At 41.5% G+C, this 21,376-nt stretch overlaps 1 protein-coding gene across 50 annotated transcripts in view; it reads right to left on the bottom strand.

Moving 5' to 3' along the window:
• The window catches only part of LOC109891632 (proline-rich protein 36), a 95,330-nt gene that overhangs the window by 3,876 nt on the left and 70,078 nt on the right, over nt 1-21,376 (bottom strand). For 36 of the 50 annotated variants that reach the window (XM_031825561.1, XM_031825585.1, XM_031825598.1 and 33 more), the window contains 39 exons: nt 20,966-21,046; nt 20,494-20,571; nt 20,041-20,127; nt 19,766-19,846; nt 19,287-19,364; nt 18,945-19,013; nt 18,321-18,365; nt 17,989-18,117; nt 17,006-17,128; nt 16,372-16,416; nt 16,165-16,266; nt 15,970-16,050; nt 14,017-14,052; nt 13,050-13,136; nt 12,775-12,855; nt 12,055-12,132; nt 11,713-11,781; nt 11,265-11,387; nt 9,566-9,646; nt 9,128-9,205; nt 8,675-8,761; nt 8,400-8,480; nt 7,921-7,998; nt 7,468-7,554; nt 7,193-7,273; nt 6,714-6,791; nt 6,372-6,440; nt 5,880-6,002; nt 5,246-5,284; nt 4,914-5,042; nt 3,984-4,106; nt 2,283-2,363; nt 1,836-1,913; nt 1,494-1,562; nt 1,146-1,250; nt 845-961; nt 588-701; nt 291-380; nt 76-180 (listed from right to left, as the gene is read on the bottom strand). In XM_031825561.1, coding sequence (XP_031681421.1) covers nt 76-180; nt 291-380; nt 588-701; nt 845-961; nt 1,146-1,250; nt 1,494-1,562; nt 1,836-1,913; nt 2,283-2,363; nt 3,984-4,106; nt 4,914-5,042; nt 5,246-5,284; nt 5,880-6,002; nt 6,372-6,440; nt 6,714-6,791; nt 7,193-7,273; nt 7,468-7,554; nt 7,921-7,998; nt 8,400-8,480; nt 8,675-8,761; nt 9,128-9,205; nt 9,566-9,646; nt 11,265-11,387; nt 11,713-11,781; nt 12,055-12,132; nt 12,775-12,855; nt 13,050-13,136; nt 14,017-14,052; nt 15,970-16,050; nt 16,165-16,266; nt 16,372-16,416; nt 17,006-17,128; nt 17,989-18,117; nt 18,321-18,365; nt 18,945-19,013; nt 19,287-19,364; nt 19,766-19,846; nt 20,041-20,127; nt 20,494-20,571; nt 20,966-21,046 — 3,366 coding nt within the window. The remainder of the gene's footprint in view (nt 1-75; nt 181-290; nt 381-587; nt 702-844; nt 962-1,145; nt 1,251-1,493; nt 1,563-1,835; nt 1,914-2,282; nt 2,364-3,983; nt 4,107-4,913; nt 5,043-5,245; nt 5,285-5,879; nt 6,003-6,371; nt 6,441-6,713; nt 6,792-7,192; nt 7,274-7,467; nt 7,555-7,920; nt 7,999-8,399; nt 8,481-8,674; nt 8,762-9,127; nt 9,206-9,565; nt 9,647-11,264; nt 11,388-11,712; nt 11,782-12,054; nt 12,133-12,774; nt 12,856-13,049; nt 13,137-14,016; nt 14,053-15,969; nt 16,051-16,164; nt 16,267-16,371; nt 16,417-17,005; nt 17,129-17,988; nt 18,118-18,320; nt 18,366-18,944; nt 19,014-19,286; nt 19,365-19,765; nt 19,847-20,040; nt 20,128-20,493; nt 20,572-20,965; nt 21,047-21,376) is intronic. The other 14 variants (XM_031825569.1, XM_031825570.1, XM_031825566.1 and 11 more) reach the window with 14 other exon arrangements.

Raw genomic sequence — 21,376 nt, 5'->3', positions numbered from 1 at the left:
CGTCACACTTTAAACTAAGTATATCTTATGTAGGCTTAATGAAGCATGCATAAACCCTTTATAAAAACTAAGTACCTTGACGATGTCTCTGACTGAGACAGGAGCAGGCTCTGGGATAGGAGCCTTGTCCATCAGGGAGTCTGACAAGGTATCCAGAGCATCTACTGTCCCTCTAGATAGCTATACACACATACACTGACAAGTTACAATGGGAATCTGACTGACCCGATATCTTGGACGTGAATGAAGCATAAAACAACAATGATATCACATGAAGTGTGTCTCAGTACCTGGCGGTCAACAGCAGATTTGACTGCAGGAGCAACAGCTGGGGCTACAAAGTCCCCTGCCAGGGCATCCAAGGCAAAGTCATCTGAGGCCTGGAGTCAAAAGAGAGAGAAATGAAAAAACAAGAACACGGCATGTACATGTTAATTAAGCTGTTATACTACTGATAATAAAAAAACTAAGAGACGTAAGCAGCTAGACATAAAAACACATATTGGATGATCATAGATCTATACAGAGCAGACCAATCAGCGGATGGGTTGATAAGTGAACGATCAATCGTAGAGAGTGTTGTTCACCTGTGTGGGAGAAGCTGGGGGGCAGAGGACAGGAGCATGGACAGCTGGAGCCACACAGGAAGACATGAAGTCACCTGACAAGATCTCCAGAGCCTCACCAGAGTCCATGGAGGGCTGGGGGGAGAGAGAGAGAGATTCCCTCGCTTCAAAAATTCCTGGTTCTCTTTAGTGCTGGTTCCTTCTGGTTCTTCTAAAAGTGATACAGAATTTGTCCTCTTATCTCCCAATGACTTGCATTCTGCCAATATGAGACTCACCTCTGGCTTCAGAGGAGGCAGGTCTTTGACTTTGTTTTCTGTGAACCTGTACTTTGGTGGGAGTGTGTCATCTCGCTCACCCACAAAAACTCCCTTCTTCGATGTGAGTTTGCCCTCCTGAAGAGCAGAAATTAACACAAAATAATGTCACACACAAGTTTCGCACCTGTGGCCATACGAAATACCACATTAACTCTATCCGTCACAGCAGGAGTTTCTGTCATCTTCAGGCTAAACAATTCAGCTATGAGCCCCATAAATAAAGAATAAAGAAAGGGAATACAAGTCCGTGTGAGTATACCGTGACTATGTCCTCATGCCTGATCTTGGGAGGTTCAGGTGCTGGATCTGGAGCAGGCAGAGAGTCTCCCAGAGCACTGAGAGCATCCAGGGACATGGAGCCACCCTGGAGACACACAGACAGAGGGGGGCAGAGGGGACAGAGTGAGAGACACACAGACAGAGAAAGGAACACAGAGGCAGAGAGGGGGGAAGTGGGACATAGGGAGGGAGATTAGATCATGTGATCAACAGTACACTGGATGGTGCATAGAACATGAACAACTGCAATACATCTCTACTGGTCTTCCGTAAAATACAAGTATTTCATTGGTTGTTAGATAGAAACTTTAGCCCTCAAATGACAAACCCCATCTGTCTTGGGCTTGGTAGTCAGGGGGGAGTCCAATCCTGACATCAGAGAGAAGTCATCAGCAAACTGAAACACAAACACAAGTCAATAGATAACAGCTTCACAACCCGACATAAGTATAACATAGAATAGTTGAAGAGTTTGTTGTCTATTTGCATGAATATAGCATTTTTGATGACAAAGTACTCCACACAACAGTAGCACAGCGTCAGCTGCAACATTGGACATTCCAGTTTAACACTGGACATAAGCGTTTGTCACTGTTTATTGTGTATTATGCATGGCTTATGTTATGTAGTCATGCAGGATGTAGGACCTGCTTTCTTTGGTGTTATTTACCTTTTCCACATTAGCTTTCTTGTCAACAGGAGGAGCAGGACACTTGGTCACAGGTGCAGACTTAAACTCTTCAGCTTTCTAGAAAAAGAGAAAGATTATTTGGTTTGTTAAATACTGTTTCTTAGGTTCTAGTTGAAAGGAACAGGGGACAGCTCATTTCAAGCTTTCACTAGAAAGCTGTCTTTACAGAACGTTAGCATGACATATCAGTTGTCATAAGCTATTACAGCTGACACTGTGTTAAAATTATATGTCATGGTCATCTTGTATGTATCATAAATACAACATGGCATTAGCAGTAGGTGGCTAGCAAGTTAGCTGTCCAACAAGCTAGGCTACATTGTGCTATGTCAGTTGACATTGGTTCTCATAACAGTTTACCATCTCATGCTAATGACAGTTCTACGATGAAGGGTTGAAGAACAATAATTATCAGTCTTTCTTTACCTTGATGGGAGCGGGTGGAAGTGGAGTAAAGTTGGAAAAGCCAGCAGACAAGGCATCAACGGCAGCCAAATCCTCAACTTTCTGTCAACAGATGAAATATTATCGAGTTATAATGACATCTCACTTTAGGGCTGGGCGATACATTGAATTCATTCGATTAATTGGATGTTTTGTTCTTGCGCGATATTCCAAATGCCTGTACCGCAAGATTCGAGGTTGTTATTGATCTTTTGTAAGAGCGTTTTCTTCCGCTTGTTCTCGTGTTGTATTTTTGGTCTCGTCTCTTTCGCTCCTTCTGTGCGGTGTGCATCTCCCCATTTACACGAGATGTCTATATATAATGAAGAGATGCACGTCTCTGCCTTAACAAGCTTAGGTCCAAAACCCATAGAAATGCATTGATTGGGCTTATTTTGGACAGATTTGATCGAGAGCGAACCCTTTCGCTTTGCCTCTCTCTCTATGATTTACACACCTGTCCTTTCACGCCAACAACGTTGAGAGATCATATCTTCCTCTCTGACAAGGGGTTTCAACTCGCTATTTGCATTTTAGTTTTGGTGCAACAGAATCGGTCATATGGACACCAAGACACATTGAAACATTATTTTACTGTAATAGGGGATAAGTTAACTTTTCTAATGATATCCTTTTTATGTCTCAACTACTCAAATTGCGCGCAGAGCCGACACGTCTAAAACTAGAGTATGAAAGAAATTGATTGAGCTCACGCATTGGGTACCGCTAGCAGCATTTAGCCACATTCTGTTGTACTCGCGGTCTCGCCAGAGTTTTATAAATGTGCAATAAGCATAACAAACTATTATATACGGAATTGGCAATTCGTTCTCATTCTGAGAAATAAGGTAGACCACCTGAATTCAACATCTGAACAAAGTGGACAGGCTAACATGCTTTAAAAAAAGGTTGGAGACAGACAAAAGGGTGTGTTCATAACAATTAAACTGTTCAACCTTGTTACCTAGCAAATGGATCCAAGCTGGCTAAACTTGAAATATAAAAAGATTAGCTAAAGATTAGATATTGAGACCTGTGCTCATTTTATATAGCCTAATGCCTACTACAAGAAGTTAGTCATTATTAGTGAATGTGCATTATGCTTGGTTCTACTTACATTTGTAACAAAAAAGGGCATGTTCACAGACAGACTTGAAAGCCAGATCAGTAATTATAGCAAAAAAAGCAGGTTAAACTATTTTGATAAAATAATTCAATTATTAGTTGGTCTTATGGTTGTGGAAGGCTTATACACTATATACACAGAGCTTTCGGAAAGAATTCAGACCCTTTGCCTTCTTCCACATTTTGTTAAGTTACAGCCTTATTCTAAAATGATTTACATAATTTCTCCCCTTATTAATCTACACACAATACCCCATAATGACAAAGTGAAAACATTTTTTTTTTTTGTTGCTAATTTCTAAAAAATAAATACCGTATTTACATAAAAATTTAAAATGGTACAGTAGTCATCCTTCACTGCGTCCAATGCACTTTGAGTCTCTGTTACTGTGCCCATCTGTTAATTCATGATCTTGGATACATTGTGTGAAAACAGCGAAAAAATTACAATGACACAAACAAGTGATCAATGATAGCCCCCTAACCCCAGGGATAGCCCCACCCTCAAGAGCCTTGTACTGTAGCGTGGTTAATACACCTAAGTAAACTGGAGTCTACCTTAGTCTGTGGCCCCTTCAGAGAGGCATCTCCAGCCGCGGCAGCTGGTGCAGCAACAGCCGTAACCAACTTAGCAGGATCCTTTTTAGCCATGTCAACTTTGCTTGATGTGGTGGGCACACTCTATAAACGCATATGGTTCAAGCCATTAGACGAGGTGCAGAGAAGAGTTCAGAGTGCTACGCATAATCTCACAGTCAGTTTACTGGAGTGATAGGATGATTGTTAGCAGCTTGTCTGTTATTGGTAATGTAAAGGAAAGGAGCCATGAGTAGAGAAGTACCTGACCAGAATTTGTTTTCGCAGTGTAGTTGAGTAATAGAAAGGTAAACAAACCGCATCAACCTAAACCAGGTAAACAAACCCGGTCAACCTAAACCAGGTAAAAAAAAAAACTGTCAACCTAAACCAGGTAAACAAACCCTGTCAACCTAAACCAGGAAAACAAACCCAGAAGTAATACTAGATATGGTGTGCTGCAACCAGAAGAAAAAGTAAAAGTGGAAATATATTGTGGCTTCTCTGTGGTGACAACAGATGTGACAGACATGGTTTGTCTTGATGTGTTGAACGCAACAAAGTGTGGGCATGCTGGGAAGACTCAGTCATAGAGCTTAAAAGTAAAAGTGCCTGTTCACTTCCCACTTAGACACACAGACACCTTCTAGACCAGAAGTAAGGAAGTCCAAAGCAGAGATATGTTTTGAAATATATCGGCAGAGAGAAGAGGAAGATAGAATACCATATAAAGGGGTGGAAGAACGACTAAAACCTCAAGATCACGGGAGAGATGAGGAAGACATAACACATGGAATAATGACCCAGGAAGAGTGTGTTGAATGGGGAAGTGAGCGTAAAGAGAGCCAGGTCGGGTAAAGAAAAAAGATCCAAAGAGAGAGGCCCCACACTCCTCGACTGTCAGCCATCTACCTTGGCTGTCTGTTCCGGAGATACTTGAAGCTTTGGTACTTCAGCTTTCCATGGCGTTGTCGCCTCCCCTACAATATTGCCTCCTCCTGTGGTAAGAGGTGTAGCTTTGGCTGGGTGCATGGGTGCTGGCTACAATCAAGGATGAGTTAATACTCAATGTATACAACAGAAAAATAACAAATTCAATGTATTGACACCCTGTAACAACGGTTAATGCAATAACACTGGTTAATGTAATAACTTATCTGAATGTAATAAATATAGATGTTTAATGTAAGAAAATTGGTACATTTAATAACAAATAATAGAGAGAAAAGCGAGAGATGTTTTACCTCTTTGGCTGCCTTATCTACTGGGGGAACTACTTGTACCTGTAACCCAGAGCAGGAGAGGTTAGTGAATACAACACTAGGCTACTATCTGTGATACTGTTCAGCTCCTATACCCAACTGAGCTTCTGGATGGCTGTGGGCTCAATTCAACCAAACCTACATAGGTAGAACTCATGCAGGAACAAGAGCACCCTCTTTCTAATGTAGTCAAAAAACATTGCAGAATGGTAAATCAGGTGGCAGGTAGCCGAGTGGTTAAGAGCTTTGGGCAAGTAACCGAAAGGTTGCGGATTCGAATCCCTGAGCAGACTAGGTGAACAATCTGTTGATGTGCCCTTGAGCAAGGTACTTAACTCTAATTGCTCCTGTAAGTCCCTCTGGGTAAGAGCGTCTGATAAATGGCTAAAATGTAAAATGATACAGTAGACATCCTTCACTCTTTCCAAGATCTGTGAGTCTCTATTACTGTGCCCCTCTGTTAATTCATGATCTTGGATACATTGTGCGAAAACAGCGAAAGAATGACAAGGAAACAAACAAGTGATCAATGATAGCCCCCTAACCCCAGGGATAGCCCCACCCTCAAGAGCCTTGTACTGTAGCGTGGTTAATACACCTAAGTAAACTGGTCTACCTTAGTCTGTGGCCCCTTCAGAGAGGCATCTCCAGCCGCGGCAGCTGGTGCAGCAACAGCCGTAACCAACTTAGCAGGATCCTTTTTAGCCATGTCAACTTTGCTTGATGTGGTGGGCACACTCTATAAATGTACATGGTTCAAGCCATTAGACGAGGTGCAGAGAAGAGTTCAGAGAGCTGAGCATAATCTCACAGTCAATTTACTGGAGTGATGATTGTTAGCAGCCTGTCTGTTATTGGTAATGTAAAGGAAAGGAGCCATGAGAAGAGAAGTACCTGACCAGAATTTGTTGTTAGTTTAGTAAAGTAATAGGAAGGTAAACAAACCCAATCAACCTAAACCAGGTTTTAAAAAACCATATCAACCTAAACCAGGTTTTAAAAAACCCTGTCAACCTAAACCAGATAAACAAACCCTGTCAACCTAAACCTGTCAACCTAAACCAACTTAAACCATCAAACTAGAAACTGTAGCCCTCATATGACAAACCTCATCTGTCTTGGGCTTGGTGGCCAGTGGGGAGTCCAATCCTGACATCAGAGAGAAGTCATCAGCAAACTGAAACACAAACACAAGTCAATAGATAACAGCTTCACAACCCGACATAAGTATAACATAGAATAGTTGAAGAGTTTGTTGTCTATTTGCATGGATATAGCATTTTTGATGACAAAGTACTCCACACAACAGTAGCACAGCGTCAGCTGCAACATTGGACATCCCAGTTTAACACTGGACATAAGCGTTTGTCACTGTTTATTGTGTATTATGCATGGCTTATGTTATGTAGTCATGCAGGATGTAGGACCTGCTTTCTTTGGTGTTATTTACCTTTTCCACCTTAGATTTCTTGTCAACGGGGGGAGCAGGAGACTTGGTCACAGGTGCAGACTTAAACTCTTCAGCTTTCTGGAAGAAGAAGAGAGATTATTTGGTTTGTTAAATACTGTTTCTTAGGTTCTAGTTAAGAGGAACAGGGGAACGTTCATTTGAAGCCTTCACTAGAAAGCTGTCTTTACAGAACATTAAAATTACATCACAGTTGTGATAAACTATTACAGCTGACACTGTCAAAATGATATGACATGGTCATCTTGTAAGCATCATTAATATGTCATGACATGATAAGCAGTAGGTGGCTAGGAAGTCAGCTGTCCAACAAGGTAGCCAACATTGTGCTATGTGTCATTATGACTGTGTTATGTCAGTTGACACAACTTGATATTGGTTCTCATAACAGTGTACCATCTCATGCTAATAACAGTTTTACAATGAAGGGTTGAAGAAAAATATTATCAGTCTTTGTTTACCTTGATGGGAGCGGGTGGAGGTGGAGCAAAGTTTGAGAAGCCAGCAGACAAGGCATCAATGGCAGCCAAGTCTTCCACTTTCTGTCAACAGATGAAATATCATTGGGTTATAATGACACCTCACTTCTTATTTACAGTATCACTGGTCAGGACCTCAGTCTCACCCAAAAGACTATGGGACTAATAATCATTCTGTAACCGTATGCATGTGTTAGGGAACAGGGCTCTAATTGATTTATAAGTTATTATAACCTGTTAATAGTGCAAAGTCTCACCTTCTCCTGTTTCTGAGGGATGGGAGGCATAGAGGTTGTGAACCCAAAGGACAGGGAGTCCAGAGCCTCATCTGTGCTCATGGGTTTCTGATACAAGTAAACAAACAAGCAAACAAATAACCTAAGTTATACACAAAGTATTACAGTAACAGTTTTGTCTCCAACTGCACCACTAGAGGGCGAGTCAAAATAACTCCAACCATTTAAAAGAGACCAGGAGCAAAAGAACCGACACACCCACCAATGAAGAAGAGTTTGTTGTCTATTTGCATGAATATAGCATTTTTGATGACAAAGTGCTCCACACAACAGTAGCACAGCGTCAGCTGCAACATTGGACATCCCAGTTTAACACTGGACATAAGCGTTTGTCACTGTTTATTGTGTATTATGCATGGCTTATGTTATGTAGTCATGCAGGATGTAGGACCTGCTTTCTTTGGTGTTATTTACCTTTTCCACCTTAGATTTCTTGTCAACGGGGGGAGCAGGAGACTTGGTCACAGGTGCAGACTTAAACTCTTCAGCTTTCTGGAAGAAGAAGAGAGATTATTTGGTTTGTTAAATACTGTTTCTTAGGTTCTAGTTAAGAGGAACAGGGGAACGTTCATTTGAAGCCTTCACTAGAAAGCTGTCTTTACAGAACATTAAAATTACATCACAGTTGTGATAAACTATTACAGCTGACACTGTCAAAATGATATGACATGGTCATCTTGTAAGCATCATTAATATGTCATGACATGATAAGCAGTAGGTGGCTAGGAAGTCAGCTGTCCAACAAGGTAGCCAACATTGTGCTATGTGTCATTATGACTGTGTTATGTCAGTTGACACAACTTGATATTGGTTCTCATAACAGTGTACCATCTCATGCTAATAACAGTTTTACAATGAAGGGTTGAAGAAAAATATTATCAGTCTTTGTTTACCTTGATGGGAGCGGGTGGAGGTGGAGCAAAGTTTGAGAAGCCAGCAGACAAGGCATCAATGGCAGCCAAGTCTTCCACTTTCTGTCAACAGATGAAATATCATTGGGTTATAATGACACCTCACTTCTTATTTACAGTATCACTGGTCAGGACCTCAGTCTCACCCAAAAGACTATGGGACTAATAATCATTCTGTAACCGTATGCATGTGTTAGGGAACAGGGCTCTAATTGATTTATAAGTTATTATAACCTGTTAATAGTGCAAAGTCTCACCTTCTCCTGTTTCTGAGGGATGGGAGGCATAGAGGTTGTGAACCCAAAGGACAGGGAGTCCAGAGCCTCATCTGTGCTCATGGGTTTCTGATACAAGTAAACAAACAAGCAAACAAATAACCTAAGTTATACACAAAGTATTACAGTAACAGTTTTGTCTCCAACTGCACCACTAGAGGGCGAGTCAAAATAACTCCAACCATTTAAAAGAGACCAGGAGCAAAAGAACCGACACACCCACCAATGAAGAAGAGTTTGTTGTCTATTTGCATGAATATAGCATTTTTGATGACAAAGTGCTCCACACAACAGTAGCACAGCGTCAGCTGCAACATTGGACATCCCAGTTTAACACTGGACATAAGCGTTTGTCACTGTTTATTGTGTATTATGCATGGCTTATGTTATGTAGTCATGCAGGATGTAGGACCTGCTTTCTTTGGTGTTATTTACCTTTTCCACATTAGATTTCTTGTCAACAAGGGGAGCAGGACACTTGGTCACAGGTGCAGACTTAAACTCTTCAGCTTTCTAGAAAAAGAGAAAGATTATTTGGTTTGTTAAATACTGTTTCTTAGGTTCTAGTTGAGAGGAACTGGGGACAGCTCATTTCAAGCTTTCACTAGAAAGCTGTCTTTACAGAACGTTAGCATGACATATCAGTTGTCATAAGATAGGTCATCTTGTATGTATCATAAATACAACATGGCATTAGCATTAGCAGTAGGTGGCTAGCAAGTTAGCTGTCCAACAAGCTAGGCTACATTGTGCTGTGTCGTTATGACTGTGCTATGTCAGTTGACATTGGTTCTCATAACAGTTTACCATCTCATGCTAATGACAGTTCTACGATGAAGGGTTGAAGAACAATAATTATCAGTCTTTCTTTACCTTGATGGGAGCGGGTGGAAGTGGAGTAAAGTTGGAAAAGCCAGCAGACAAGGCATCAACGGCAGCCAAATCCTCAACTTTCTGTCAACAGATGAAATATTATCGAGTTATAATGACATCTCACTTTAGGGCTGGGCGATACATTGAATTCATTCGATTAATTGGATGTTTTGTTCTTGCGCGATATTCCAAATGCCTGCACCGCAAGAATCGAGGTTGTTATTGATCTTTTGTAAGAGCGTTTTCTTCCGCTTGTTCTCGTGTTGTATTTTTGGTCTCGTCTCTTTCGCTCCCGCTGTGCGGTGTGCATCTCCCCATTTACACGAGATGTCTATATATAATGAAGAGATGCACGTCTCTGCCTTAACAAGCTTAGGTCCAAAACCCATAGAAATGCATTGATTGGGCTTATTTTGGACAGATTTGATCGAGAGCGAACCCTTTCGCTGTGCCTCTCTCTCTATGATTTACACACCTGTCCTTTCACGCCAACAACGTTGAGAGATCATATCTTCCTCTCTGACAAGCGGTTTCAACTCGCTATTTGCATTTTAGTTTTGGTGCAACAGAATCGGTCATATGGACACCAAGACACATTGAAACATTATTTTACTGTAATAGGGGATAAGTTAACTTTTCTAATGATATCCTTTTTATGTCTCAACTACTCAAATTGCGCGCAGAGCCGACACGTCTAAAACTAGAGTATGAAAGAAATTGATTGAGCTCACGCATTGGGTACCGCTAGCAGCATTTAGCCACATTCTGTTGTACTCGCGGTCTCGCCAGTGTTTTATAAATGTGCAATAAGCATAACAAACTATTATATACGGAATTGGCAATTCGTTCTCATTCTGAGAAATAAGGTAGACCACCTGAATTCAACATCTGAACAAAGTGGACAGGCTAACATGCTTTAAAAAAAGGTTGGAGACAGACAAAAGGGTGTGTTCATAACAATTAAACTGTTCAACCTTGTTACCTAGCAAATGGATCCAAGCTGGCTAAACTTGAAATATAAAAAGATTAGCTAAAGATTAGATATTGAGACCTGTGCTCATTTTATATAGCCTAATGCCTACTACAAGAAGTTAGTCATTATTAGTGAATGTGCATTATGCTTGGTTCTACTTACATTTGTAACAAAAAAGGGCATTTTCACAGACAGACTTGAAAGCCAGATCAGTAATTATAGCAAAAAAAGCAGGTTAAACTATTTTGATAAAATAATTCAATTATTAGTTGGTCTTATGGTTGTGGAAGGCTTATACACTATATACAGAGCTTTCAGAAAGAATTCAGACCCTTTGCCTTCTTCCACATTTTGTTACGTTACAGCCTTATTCTAAAATGGATTACATAATTTCTCCCCTTATTAATCTACACACAATACCCCATAATGACAAAGTGAAAACAGCTTTTTTTTTGTTGCTAATTTCTAAAAAAAGAAATACTGTATTTACATAAAAATGTAAAATGGTTCAGTAGACATCCTTCACTGCGTCCAATGCACTTTGAGTCTCTGTTACTGTGCCCATCTGTTAATTCATGATCTTGGATACATTGTGTGAAAACAGCGAAAAAATTATAATGACACAAACAAGTGATCAATGATAGCCCCCTAACCCCAGGGATAGCCCCACCCTCAAGAGCCTTGTACTGTAGCGTGGTTAATACACCTAAGTAAACTGGAGTCTACCTTAGTCTGTGGCCCCTTCAGAGAGGCATCTCCAGCCGCGGCAGCTGGTGCAGCAACAGCCGTAACCAACTTAGCAGGATCCTTTTTAGCCATGTCAACTTTGCTTGATGTGGTGGGCACACTCTATAAACGCATATGGTTCAAGCCATTAGACGAGGTGCAGAGAAGAGTTCAGAGAGCTGAGCATAATCTCACAGTCAATTTACTGGAGTGATAATTGTTAGCAGCTTGTCTGTTATTGGTAATGTAAAGGAAAGGAGCCATGAGAAGAGAAGTACCTGACCAGAATTTGTTGTCAGTTTAGTAAAGTAATAGGAAGGTAAACAAACCCAATCAACCTAAACCAGGTTTTTTAAAACCCTGTCAACCTAAACCAGATAAACAAACCCTGTCAACCTAAACCAACCTAAACCATCAACCTAGAAACTGTAGCCCTCATATGACAAACCTCATCTGTCTTGGGCTTGGTAGCCAGGGGGGAGTCCAATCCTGACATCAGAGAGAAGTCATCAGCAAACTGAAACACAAACACAAGTCAATAGATAACAGTTTCACAACCCGACATAAGTATAACATAGAATAGTTGAAGAGTTTGTTGTCTATTTGCATGAATATAGCATTTTTGATGACAAAGTACTCAACACAACAGTAGCACAGCGTCAGCTGCAACATAGGACATCCCAGTTTAACACTGGACATAAGCGTTTGTCACTGTATATTGTGTATTATGCATGGCTTATGTTATGTAGTCATGCAGGATGTAGGACCTGCTTTCTTTGGTGTTATTTACCTTTTCCACCTTAGCTTTCTTGTCAATGGGGGGAGCAGGAGACTTGGTCACAGGTGCAGACTTAAACTCTTCAGCTTTCTGGAAGAAGAAGAGAGATTATTTGGTTTATTAAATACTGTTTCTTAGGTTCTAGTTAAGAGGAACAGGGGAACGTTCATTTGACGCCTTCACTAGAAAGCTGTCTTTACAGAACATTAAAATTACATCACAGTTGTGATAAACTATTACAGCTGACACTGTCAAAATGATATGACATGGTCATCTTGTAAGCATCATTAATATGTCATGACATGATAAGCAGTAGGTGGCTAGGAAGTTAGCTGTCCAACAAGGTAGCCTACATTGTGCTATTGTAACAGTATAACTTTAGACCGTCCCCTCGCCCATACCCGGGCGCGAACCAGGGCTCCTATGCACACATCAACAAGTCACCCACGAAGCATCGTTACCCATCGCTCCACAAAATCCGCGGCCCTTGCAGAGCAAGGGGAACTACTACTTCAAGGTCTCAGAACAAGTGACGTCACCGATTGAAACGCTATTTAGCGCGAACACCGCTAACTAGCTAGCCATTTCACATCCGTTACACTATGTGTCATTATGACTGTGTTATGTCAGTTGACACAACTTGATATTGGTTCTCATAACAGTTTACCATCTCATGCTAATAACAGTTTTACAATGAAGGGTTGAAGAAAAATATTATCAGTCTTTGTTTACCTTGATGGGAGCGGGTGGAGGTGGAGCAAAGTTTGAGAAGCCAGCAGACAAGGCATCAATGGCAGCCAAGTCTTCCACTTTCTGTCAACAGATGAAATATCATTGGGTTATAATGACACCTCACTTCTTATTTACAGTATCACTGGTCAGGACCTCAGTCTCACCCAAAAGACTATGGGACTAATAATCATTCTGTAACCGTATGCATGTTTTAGGGAACAGGGCTCTAATTGATTTAGAAGTGATTATAACCTGTTAATAGTGCAAAGTCTCACCTTCTCCTGTTTCTGAGGGATGGGAGGCATAGAGGTTGTGAACCCAAAGGACAGGGAGTCCAGAGCCTCATCTGTGCTCATGGGTTTCTGATACAAGTAAACAAACAAGCAAACAAATAACCTCAGTTATACACAAAGCATTACAGTGACAGTTTTGTCTTCAACTGCACCACTAGAGGGCGAGTCAAAATAACTCCAACCATTTAAAAGAGACCAGGAGCAAAAGAACCGACACACCCACCAATCACATTTCCTAGAATCTAAATCACAACAAAGCACTCCGCAAAGGACTCCGAGCAGAATCACTTTACAAAACATCAGATTTGGCAGGAAGCCTAGTGGTTAAGAGCATTGGGCTAGTAGGTTGCTGGTTCAAATCCCTGAAGTGGACTAAAATGTAACTGTAATTTAAAAAAAACGCTTCATAACCAAACGGGCAACTTTAGACAACTCACTTTTATTTTTTTTGACAACTCACACAACATACTTCAGGGGTAAAAGAGTTTGCCTTCTGTCCTAACAAGCTCTTAGAAGCAGAGGTATACAACACAGAGAACTGCAGTACAAAACAAGGTGTGGCCCAGAGGGTGAATGTGTGTGCAAGTGTGTATAAGTGAATAGGTGTGGAGTAATGAGTGATTGTGTGTTGACTATTTATCTGTTGTTAGTGTGTGGGTGTGTTTATAAAGGATGGGTTTAGCAGAACTAGAGCCAGCTGGTTGAGGTGGGTCTAATGTTGTTTGCAAATCCAACACCCCACAGTGCAATGCAACATTCCACACTGTAGGAGGTACCCAAAACTGTCAGAAGAGACCATGGGATGGCCTATGGTTTGTTTAGTGTGTGTGTGTGTGTGTGTGTACGCACATGCATTAGTATGTGAGAAAGATTGAGAGGAGAAAGTCAATATCTCAATATTTCTCCCCAGCATACAGTGTATTCCCTAGCAGTAAATACAATGACTTACCGGGACATCTTTTGGCTTGACATCTGCAACTGGGGACTATTAAAAGTAAAATATACATTTTAATTCAATGTAATAAAAGTTCATTAATGACATATTTTAATTGAGTAAGCCTAGATTTAAGTAAAAGCTGATCATTTTCTAAAAATAATATTAAAGAGTGGTAACTATATACAGGCCTAGTCCAGAAACAAACCCTAGTCCAAACCCTCTAGGGTTAAAGCCTTATTCTGAAATTGATTAAATTATTTTTTTCCCCTCATCAATCTACACACAATACCTCATAATGACAAAGCGAAGATGTTTTTAGATTTTTTTGCGAATGAAAAAAACCCAGAAGTACCTTATTTACAAAAGTATTCAGACACTTTGCTTTACGACCCGAAATTGAGCACAGGTACATCCTATTTCCATTGATCCTCCTTGAGATGTTTCTACAACTTGATTGGAGTCCACCTGTGGTAAATTCAATTGATTGGACTTGATTTGGAAAGGCGCACACCTTTCTATATAAGGTCCCACAGTTGACAGTGCATGTCAGAGAAAAAAACAAGCTATGAAGTCAAAGGAATTGTCTGTAGAGCTCCGAGACAGGATTGTGTCGAGGCACAGATCTGGAGAAGGGTACCAAAACATTCATGCAGCATTGAAGGTCGCCAAGAACACAGTGACTGCCATCATTCTTAAAATGGAAGAAGTTTGGAACCACCAAGACCCTTCCTAGAGCTGGCCGCCCGGCCAAACTGAGCAATCGGGGTGAGAAGGGCCTTGGTCAGGGAGGTGACCAAGAACCCAATGGTCACTCTAACAGAGATCCAGAGTTCCTCTGTGGAGAAGGGAGAACTTTCCAGAAGGACAAGCATCTCTGCAGCACTCCACTAATCAGGCCTTTATGGTAGTGGCCAGACAGAAGCTACTCCTCAGTACAAGGCACATGACAGCCTGCTTGGAGTTTGACAAAAGGAACCTAATGGACTCTCAAACCATGAGAAACAACATTCTCCGGTCTGATAAAACCAAGACTGAACTCTTTGGCCTGAATGCCAAGAATCACGCCTGGAGGAAACCTGGCACCATCCCTATGGTGAAGCATGGTGGAGGCAGCATGCTGTGGAGATGCTTCTCAGCTGCAGGGACTGAGAGACTAGTCAGGATCGAGGGAAAGATAAACGGAGCCAAGTACAGAGAGATCCTTGATGAAAACCTGCTCCAGAGCACTCAGGACCTCAGACTGGGGCAAAGGTTCACCTTCAAACAGAACAACGACCCTAAGGACACAGCCAAGACAATGCAGGAGTGGCTTTGGGACAAGTCTCTAAGTGGCCCTGCCAGAGCATGGACTTCTACCCGATCAAACATCTCTGGAGAGACCTCAAAATAGCTGTGCAGCGACGCTTCCCATCCAACCTGACAGAGCTTGAGAGAATCTGCAGAGAGTGGGAGAAACACCCAAAATACAGGTGTGCCAAGCTTGTAGCATCATACCCAAGAAGATGGTCAAGGCTGTAATCGCTGTCAAAGTTGCATCAACAAAGTACTGAGTAAAGGGTCTGAATACTTATGTAAATGTAATATTTCATTTTTTTATGTTCAAACATGTCTAAAAACCTGTTTTTGCTTTCAAATTATGGAGTATTGTGTGTAGATTGATGAGGGGGAAAAAAACAATTGAATCAATTTTAGAATAAGGATGTAACGTAAAAAAATGTGGAAAAAGTCAAGGATTCTGAATACTTTCCAAATGCACGGTCTCTCTCTGTTGGAAGACCTGATAACCAAGGGGTTCCAGTCAAATGTCTCATGTCAAAGGGAGGACTGCAGTACAAAGCTAAAGATACATGCAAACTCAAAGCTCTCTAACAGCAGAAGGCTGAGGGTTGGATTAAGATGCAGAATTGATGATGATGATGATGAGGAGGAAGAACACTGGATGGGGAGGGTGATTTAAAGACTGACCATGTCTTCAAATCGGTATCCTGGGGGCAGTGGGCAGTCGTTCCCCCCACAGATCACTCCCTTCTTTGAGGATAATCCATGCTGTGAGACATATACAACAACACACACTGTTTTACATGGTGACCGGGTGCACACACACACAACACAATCTAAATTGCACTGTGCACACACACACACTCTGTGAAGGTTCTGTACCTCTATCACCTCTGGCCCGGTGTATACATGGGCTGCAGGGGCGAAAGACTCTGATGAGGGTAAGGAATCAGCCAGGGCATCGAACGGGTCCACAGCAAGCTCCTACACATGATGCAACAAAACTCAAACACAAGCAATGCAACTCCATGCCAATCAATTTAGAGCAAAATCAAACCCACATAGAGAAAAGATACATGGATGATTTACCTTTTTGGCTGCCTTAGCTCCTGGGGGAACTACTTCCACCTGTACCTGTAACCCAGAGCAGGAGAGGTTAGTGAATACAACACTAGGCTACTATCTGTGATACTGCTCAGCTCCTATACCCAACTGAGCTTCTGGATGGCTGTGGGCTCAATTCAACCAAACCTACATAGGTAGAACTCATGCAGGAACAAGAGCACCCTTTTTCTAATGTAGTCAAAAACAATTGCAGAATGGTAAATCAGGTGGCAGGTAGCCGAGCAGTTAAGAGCTTTGGGCAAGTAACCGAAAGGTTGCTGATTCGAATCCCTGAGCCGAATAGGTGAACAATCTGTCGATGTGCCCTTGAGCAAGGTACTTAACTCTAATTGCTCCTGTAAGTCCCTCTGGATAAGAGCGTCTGCTAAATGGCTAAAATGGTTCAGTAGACATCCTTCACTGCATCCAATGCACTGTGAGTCTCTGTTACTGTGTCACTGTTAATTGATAATCTTGGCTACATTGTGTGAAAACAGCGAAAGAATGACAAGGAAACGAACAAGTGATCAATGATAGCCCCCTAACCCCAGGGATAGCCCCACCCTCAAGAGCCTTGTACTGTAGCGTGGTTAATACACCTAAGTAAACTGGAGTCTACCTTAGTCTGTGGCCCCTTCAGAGAGGCATCTCCAGCCGCGGCAGCTGGTGCAGCAACAGCCGTAACCAACTTAGCAGGATCCTTTTTAGCCATGTCAACTTTGCTTGATGTGGTGGGCACACTCTATAAACGCATATGGTTCAAGCCATTAGACGAGGTGCAGAGAAGAGTTCAGAGTGCTGAGCATAATCTCACAGTCAGTTTACTGGAGTGATAGGACGATTGTTAGAAGCTTGTCTGTCATTGGTAATGGAAAGGAAAGGTGCCGTGAGAAGAGAAGTACCTGACCAGAATTTGTTTTCGCAGTTTAGTTGAGTAATAGGAAGGTAAACAAACCGCATCAACCTAAACCAGGTAAACAAACCCCATCAACCTAAACCAGGTAAAAAAAACTGACAACCTAAACCAGGTAAACAAACCCTGTCAACCTAAACCAGGTAAACAAACCCTGTCAACCTAAACCAGGAAAACAAACCCAGTCAACCTAAACCAGGAAAACAAACCCAGAAGTAATACTAGATATGGTGTGCTGCAACCAGAAGAAAAAGTAAAAGTGGAAATATATTGTGGCTTCTCTGTGGTGACAACAGATGTGACAGACATGGTTTGTCTTGATGTGTTGAGCGCAACAAAGTGTGGGCATGCTGGGAAGACTCAGTCATATAGCTTAAAAGTAAAAGTGCCTGTTGACTTCCCACTTAGACACACAGACACCTTCTAGACCAGAAGTAAGGAAGTCCAAAGCAGAGATATGTTTTGAAATATATCGGCAGAGAGAAGAGGAAGATAGAATACCATATAAAGGGGTGGAAGAACGACTAAAACCTCAAGATCACGGGAGAGATGAGGAAGACATAACACATGGAATAATGACCCAGGAAGAGTGTGTTGAATGGGGAAGTGAGCGTAAAGAGAGCCAGGTCGGGTAAAGAATAAAGATTCTAAGAGAGAGGCCCCACACTCCTCGACTGTCAGCCATCTACCTTGGCTGTCTGTTCCGGAGATACTTGAAGCTTTGGTACTTCAGCTTTCCATGGCGTTGTAACCTCCCCTACAATATTGCCTCCTCCCGTGGTAAGAGGTGTAGCTTTGGCTGGGTGCATGGGTGCTGGCTACAATCAAGGATGAGTTAATACTCAATGTATACAACAGAAAAAGAGCAAATTCAATGTATTGACACCCTGTAACAACGGTTAATGCAATAACACTGGTTAATGTAATAACTTATCTGAATGCAATAAATATAGATGTTTAATGTAAGAAAATTGGTACATTTAATAACGAATAATAGAGAGAAAAGCGAGAGATGTTTTACCTCTTTGGCTGCCTTAGCTCCTGGGGGAACTACTTCCACCTGTACCTGTAACCCAGAGCAGGAGAGGTTAGTGAATACAACACTAGGCTACTATCTGTGATACTGTTCAGCTCCTATACCCAACTGAGCTTCTGGATGGCTGTGGGCTCAATTCAACCAAACCTACATACGTAGAAGTCATGCAGCACCCTCTTTCTAATGTAGTCCAAAAAAAATTGCAGAATGGTAAAGCAGGTGGCAGGTAGCTGATCGGTTAAGAGCTTTGCGCCAGTAACCGAAAGGTTGCTGATTCGAATCCCTGAGCTGACTAGATGAACAATCTGTCGATGTGCCCTTGAGCAAGGTACTTAACTCTAATTGCTCCTGTAAGTCCCTCTGGATAAGAGCGTCTGCTAAATGGCTAAAATGGTACAGTAGAAATCCTTCACTGCGTCCAATGTACTGTGAGTCTCTGTTACTGTGCCACTCTGTTAATTCATGATCTTGGATACATTGTGTGAAAACAGAGAAAAAATTACAATGTCACAGTTTAGTAGAGTAATAGGAAGTTAAACAAACCCCATCATCCTAAAGCAGATAAACAAACCCCATCAACCTAGAAACTGTAGCCCTCATATGACAAACCCCATCTGTCTTGGGCTTGGTGTCCAGTGGGGAGTCCAATCCTGACATCAGAGAGGAGTCATCAGCAAACTGAAACACAAACACAAGTCAATAGATAACAGCTTCACAACCCGACATAAGTATAACATAGAATAGTTGAAGAGTTTGTTGTCTATTTGCATGGATATAGCATTTTTGATGACAAAGTACTCCACGCAACAGTAGCACAGCGTCAGCTGCAACATTGGACATCCCAGTTTAACACTGGACATAAGCGTTTGTCACTGTTTATTGTGTATTATGCATGGCTTATGTTATGTAGTCATGCAGGATGTAGGACCTGCTTTCTTTGGTGTTATTTACCTTTTCCACCTTAGATTTCTTGTCAATGGGGGGAGCAGGAGACTTGGTCACAGGTGCAGACTTAAACTCTTCAGCTTTCTGGAAGAAGAAGAGAGATTATTTGGTTTGTTAAATACTGTTTCTTAGGTTCTAGTTAAGAGGAACAGGGGAACGTTCATTTGAAGCCTTCACTAGAAAGCTGTCTTTACAGAACATTAAAATGACATCACAGTTGTGATAAACTATTACAGCTGACACTGTCAAAATGATATGACATGGTCATCTTGTAAGCATCATTAATATGTCATGACATGATAAGCAGTAGGTGGCTAGGAAGTCAGCTGTCCAACAAGGTAGCCAACATTGTGCTATGTGTCATTATGACTGTGTTATGTCAGTTGACACAACTTGATATTGGTTCTCATAACAATTTACCATCTCATGCTAATAACAGTTTTACAATGAAGGGTTGAAGAAAAATATTATCAGTCTTTGTTTACCTTGATGGGAGCGGGTGGAGGTGGAGCAAAGTTTGAGAAGCCAGCAGACAAGGCATCAATGGCAGCCAAGTCTTCCACTTTCTGTCAACAGATGAAATATCATTGGGTTATAATGACACCTCACTTCTTATTTACAGTATCACTGGTCAGGACCTCAGTCTCACCCAAAAGACTATGGGACTAATAATCATTCTGTAACCTTATGCATGTTTTAGGGAACAGGGCTCTAATTGATTTATAAGTGATTATAACCTGTTAATAGTGCAAAGTCTCACCTTCTCCTGTTTCTGAGGGATGGGATGCATAGAGGTTGTGAACCCAAAGGACAGGGAGTCCAGAGCCTCATCTGTGCTCATGGGTTTCTGATACAAGTAAACAAACAAGCAAACAAATAACCTCAGTTATACACAAAGCATTACAGTAACAGTTTTGTCTCCAACTGCACCACTAGAGGGCGAGTCAAAATAACTCCAACCATTTAAAAGAGACCAGGAGCAAAAGAACCGACACACCCACCAATGAAGAAGAGTTTGTTGTCTATTTGCATGAATATAGCATTTTTGATGACAAAGTGCTCCACACAACAGTAGCACAGCGTCAGCTGCAACATTGGACATCCCAGTTTAACACTGGACATAAGCGTTTGTCACTGTTTATTGTGTATTATGCATGGCTTATGTTATGTAGTCATGCAGGATGTAGGACCTGCTTTCTTTGGTGTTATTTACCTTTTCCACATTAGCTTTCTTGTCAACAAGGGGAGCAGGACACTTGGTCACAGGTGCAGACTTAAACTCTTCAGCTTTCTAGAAAAAGAGAAAGATTATTTGGTTTGTTAAATACTGTTTCTTAGGTTCTAGTTGAGAGGAACTGGGGACAGCTCATTTCAAGCTTTCACTAGAAAGCTGTCTTTACAGAACGTTAGCATGACATATCAGTTGTCATAAGCTATTACAGCTGACACTGTGTTAAAATTATATGTCATGGTCATCTTGTATGTATCATAAATACAACATGGCATTAGCATTAGCAGTAGGTGGCTAGCAAGTTAGCTGTCCAACAAGCTAGGCTACATTGTGCTGTGTCGTTATGACTGTGCTATGTCAGTTGACATTGGTTCTCATAACAGTTTACCATCTCATGCTAATGACAGTTCTACGATGAAGGGTTGAAGAACAATAATTATCAGTCTTTCTTTACCTTGATGGGAGCGGGTGGAAGTGGAGTAAAGTTGGAAAAGCCAGCAGACAAGGCATCAACGGCAGCCAAATCCTCAACTTTCTGTCAACAGATGAAATATTATCGAGTTATAATGACATCTCACTTTAGGGCTGGGCGATACATTGAATTCATTCGATTAATTAGATTTTCTGTTCTTGCGCGATATTCCAAATGCCTGTACCGCAAGATTCGAGGTTGTTATTGATCTTTTGTAAGAGCGTTTTCTTCCGCTTGTTCTCGTGTTGTATTTTTGGTCTCGTCTCTTTCGCTCCCGCTGTGCGGTGTGCATCTCCCCATTTACACGAGATGTCTATATATAATGAAGAGATGCACGTCTCTGCCTTAACAAGCTTAGGTCCAAAATAAACCCATAGAAACGCATTGATTGGG

This window comes from Oncorhynchus kisutch, linkage group LG5 (genome assembly GCF_002021735.2).
Source record: "Oncorhynchus kisutch isolate 150728-3 linkage group LG5, Okis_V2, whole genome shotgun sequence".
In the NCBI taxonomy this organism is placed as follows: Eukaryota; Metazoa; Chordata; class Actinopteri; order Salmoniformes; family Salmonidae; genus Oncorhynchus; species Oncorhynchus kisutch.
Note: the sequence above shows the minus strand (reverse complement) of the source record. Positions and strands in the feature narration are given on the sequence as shown.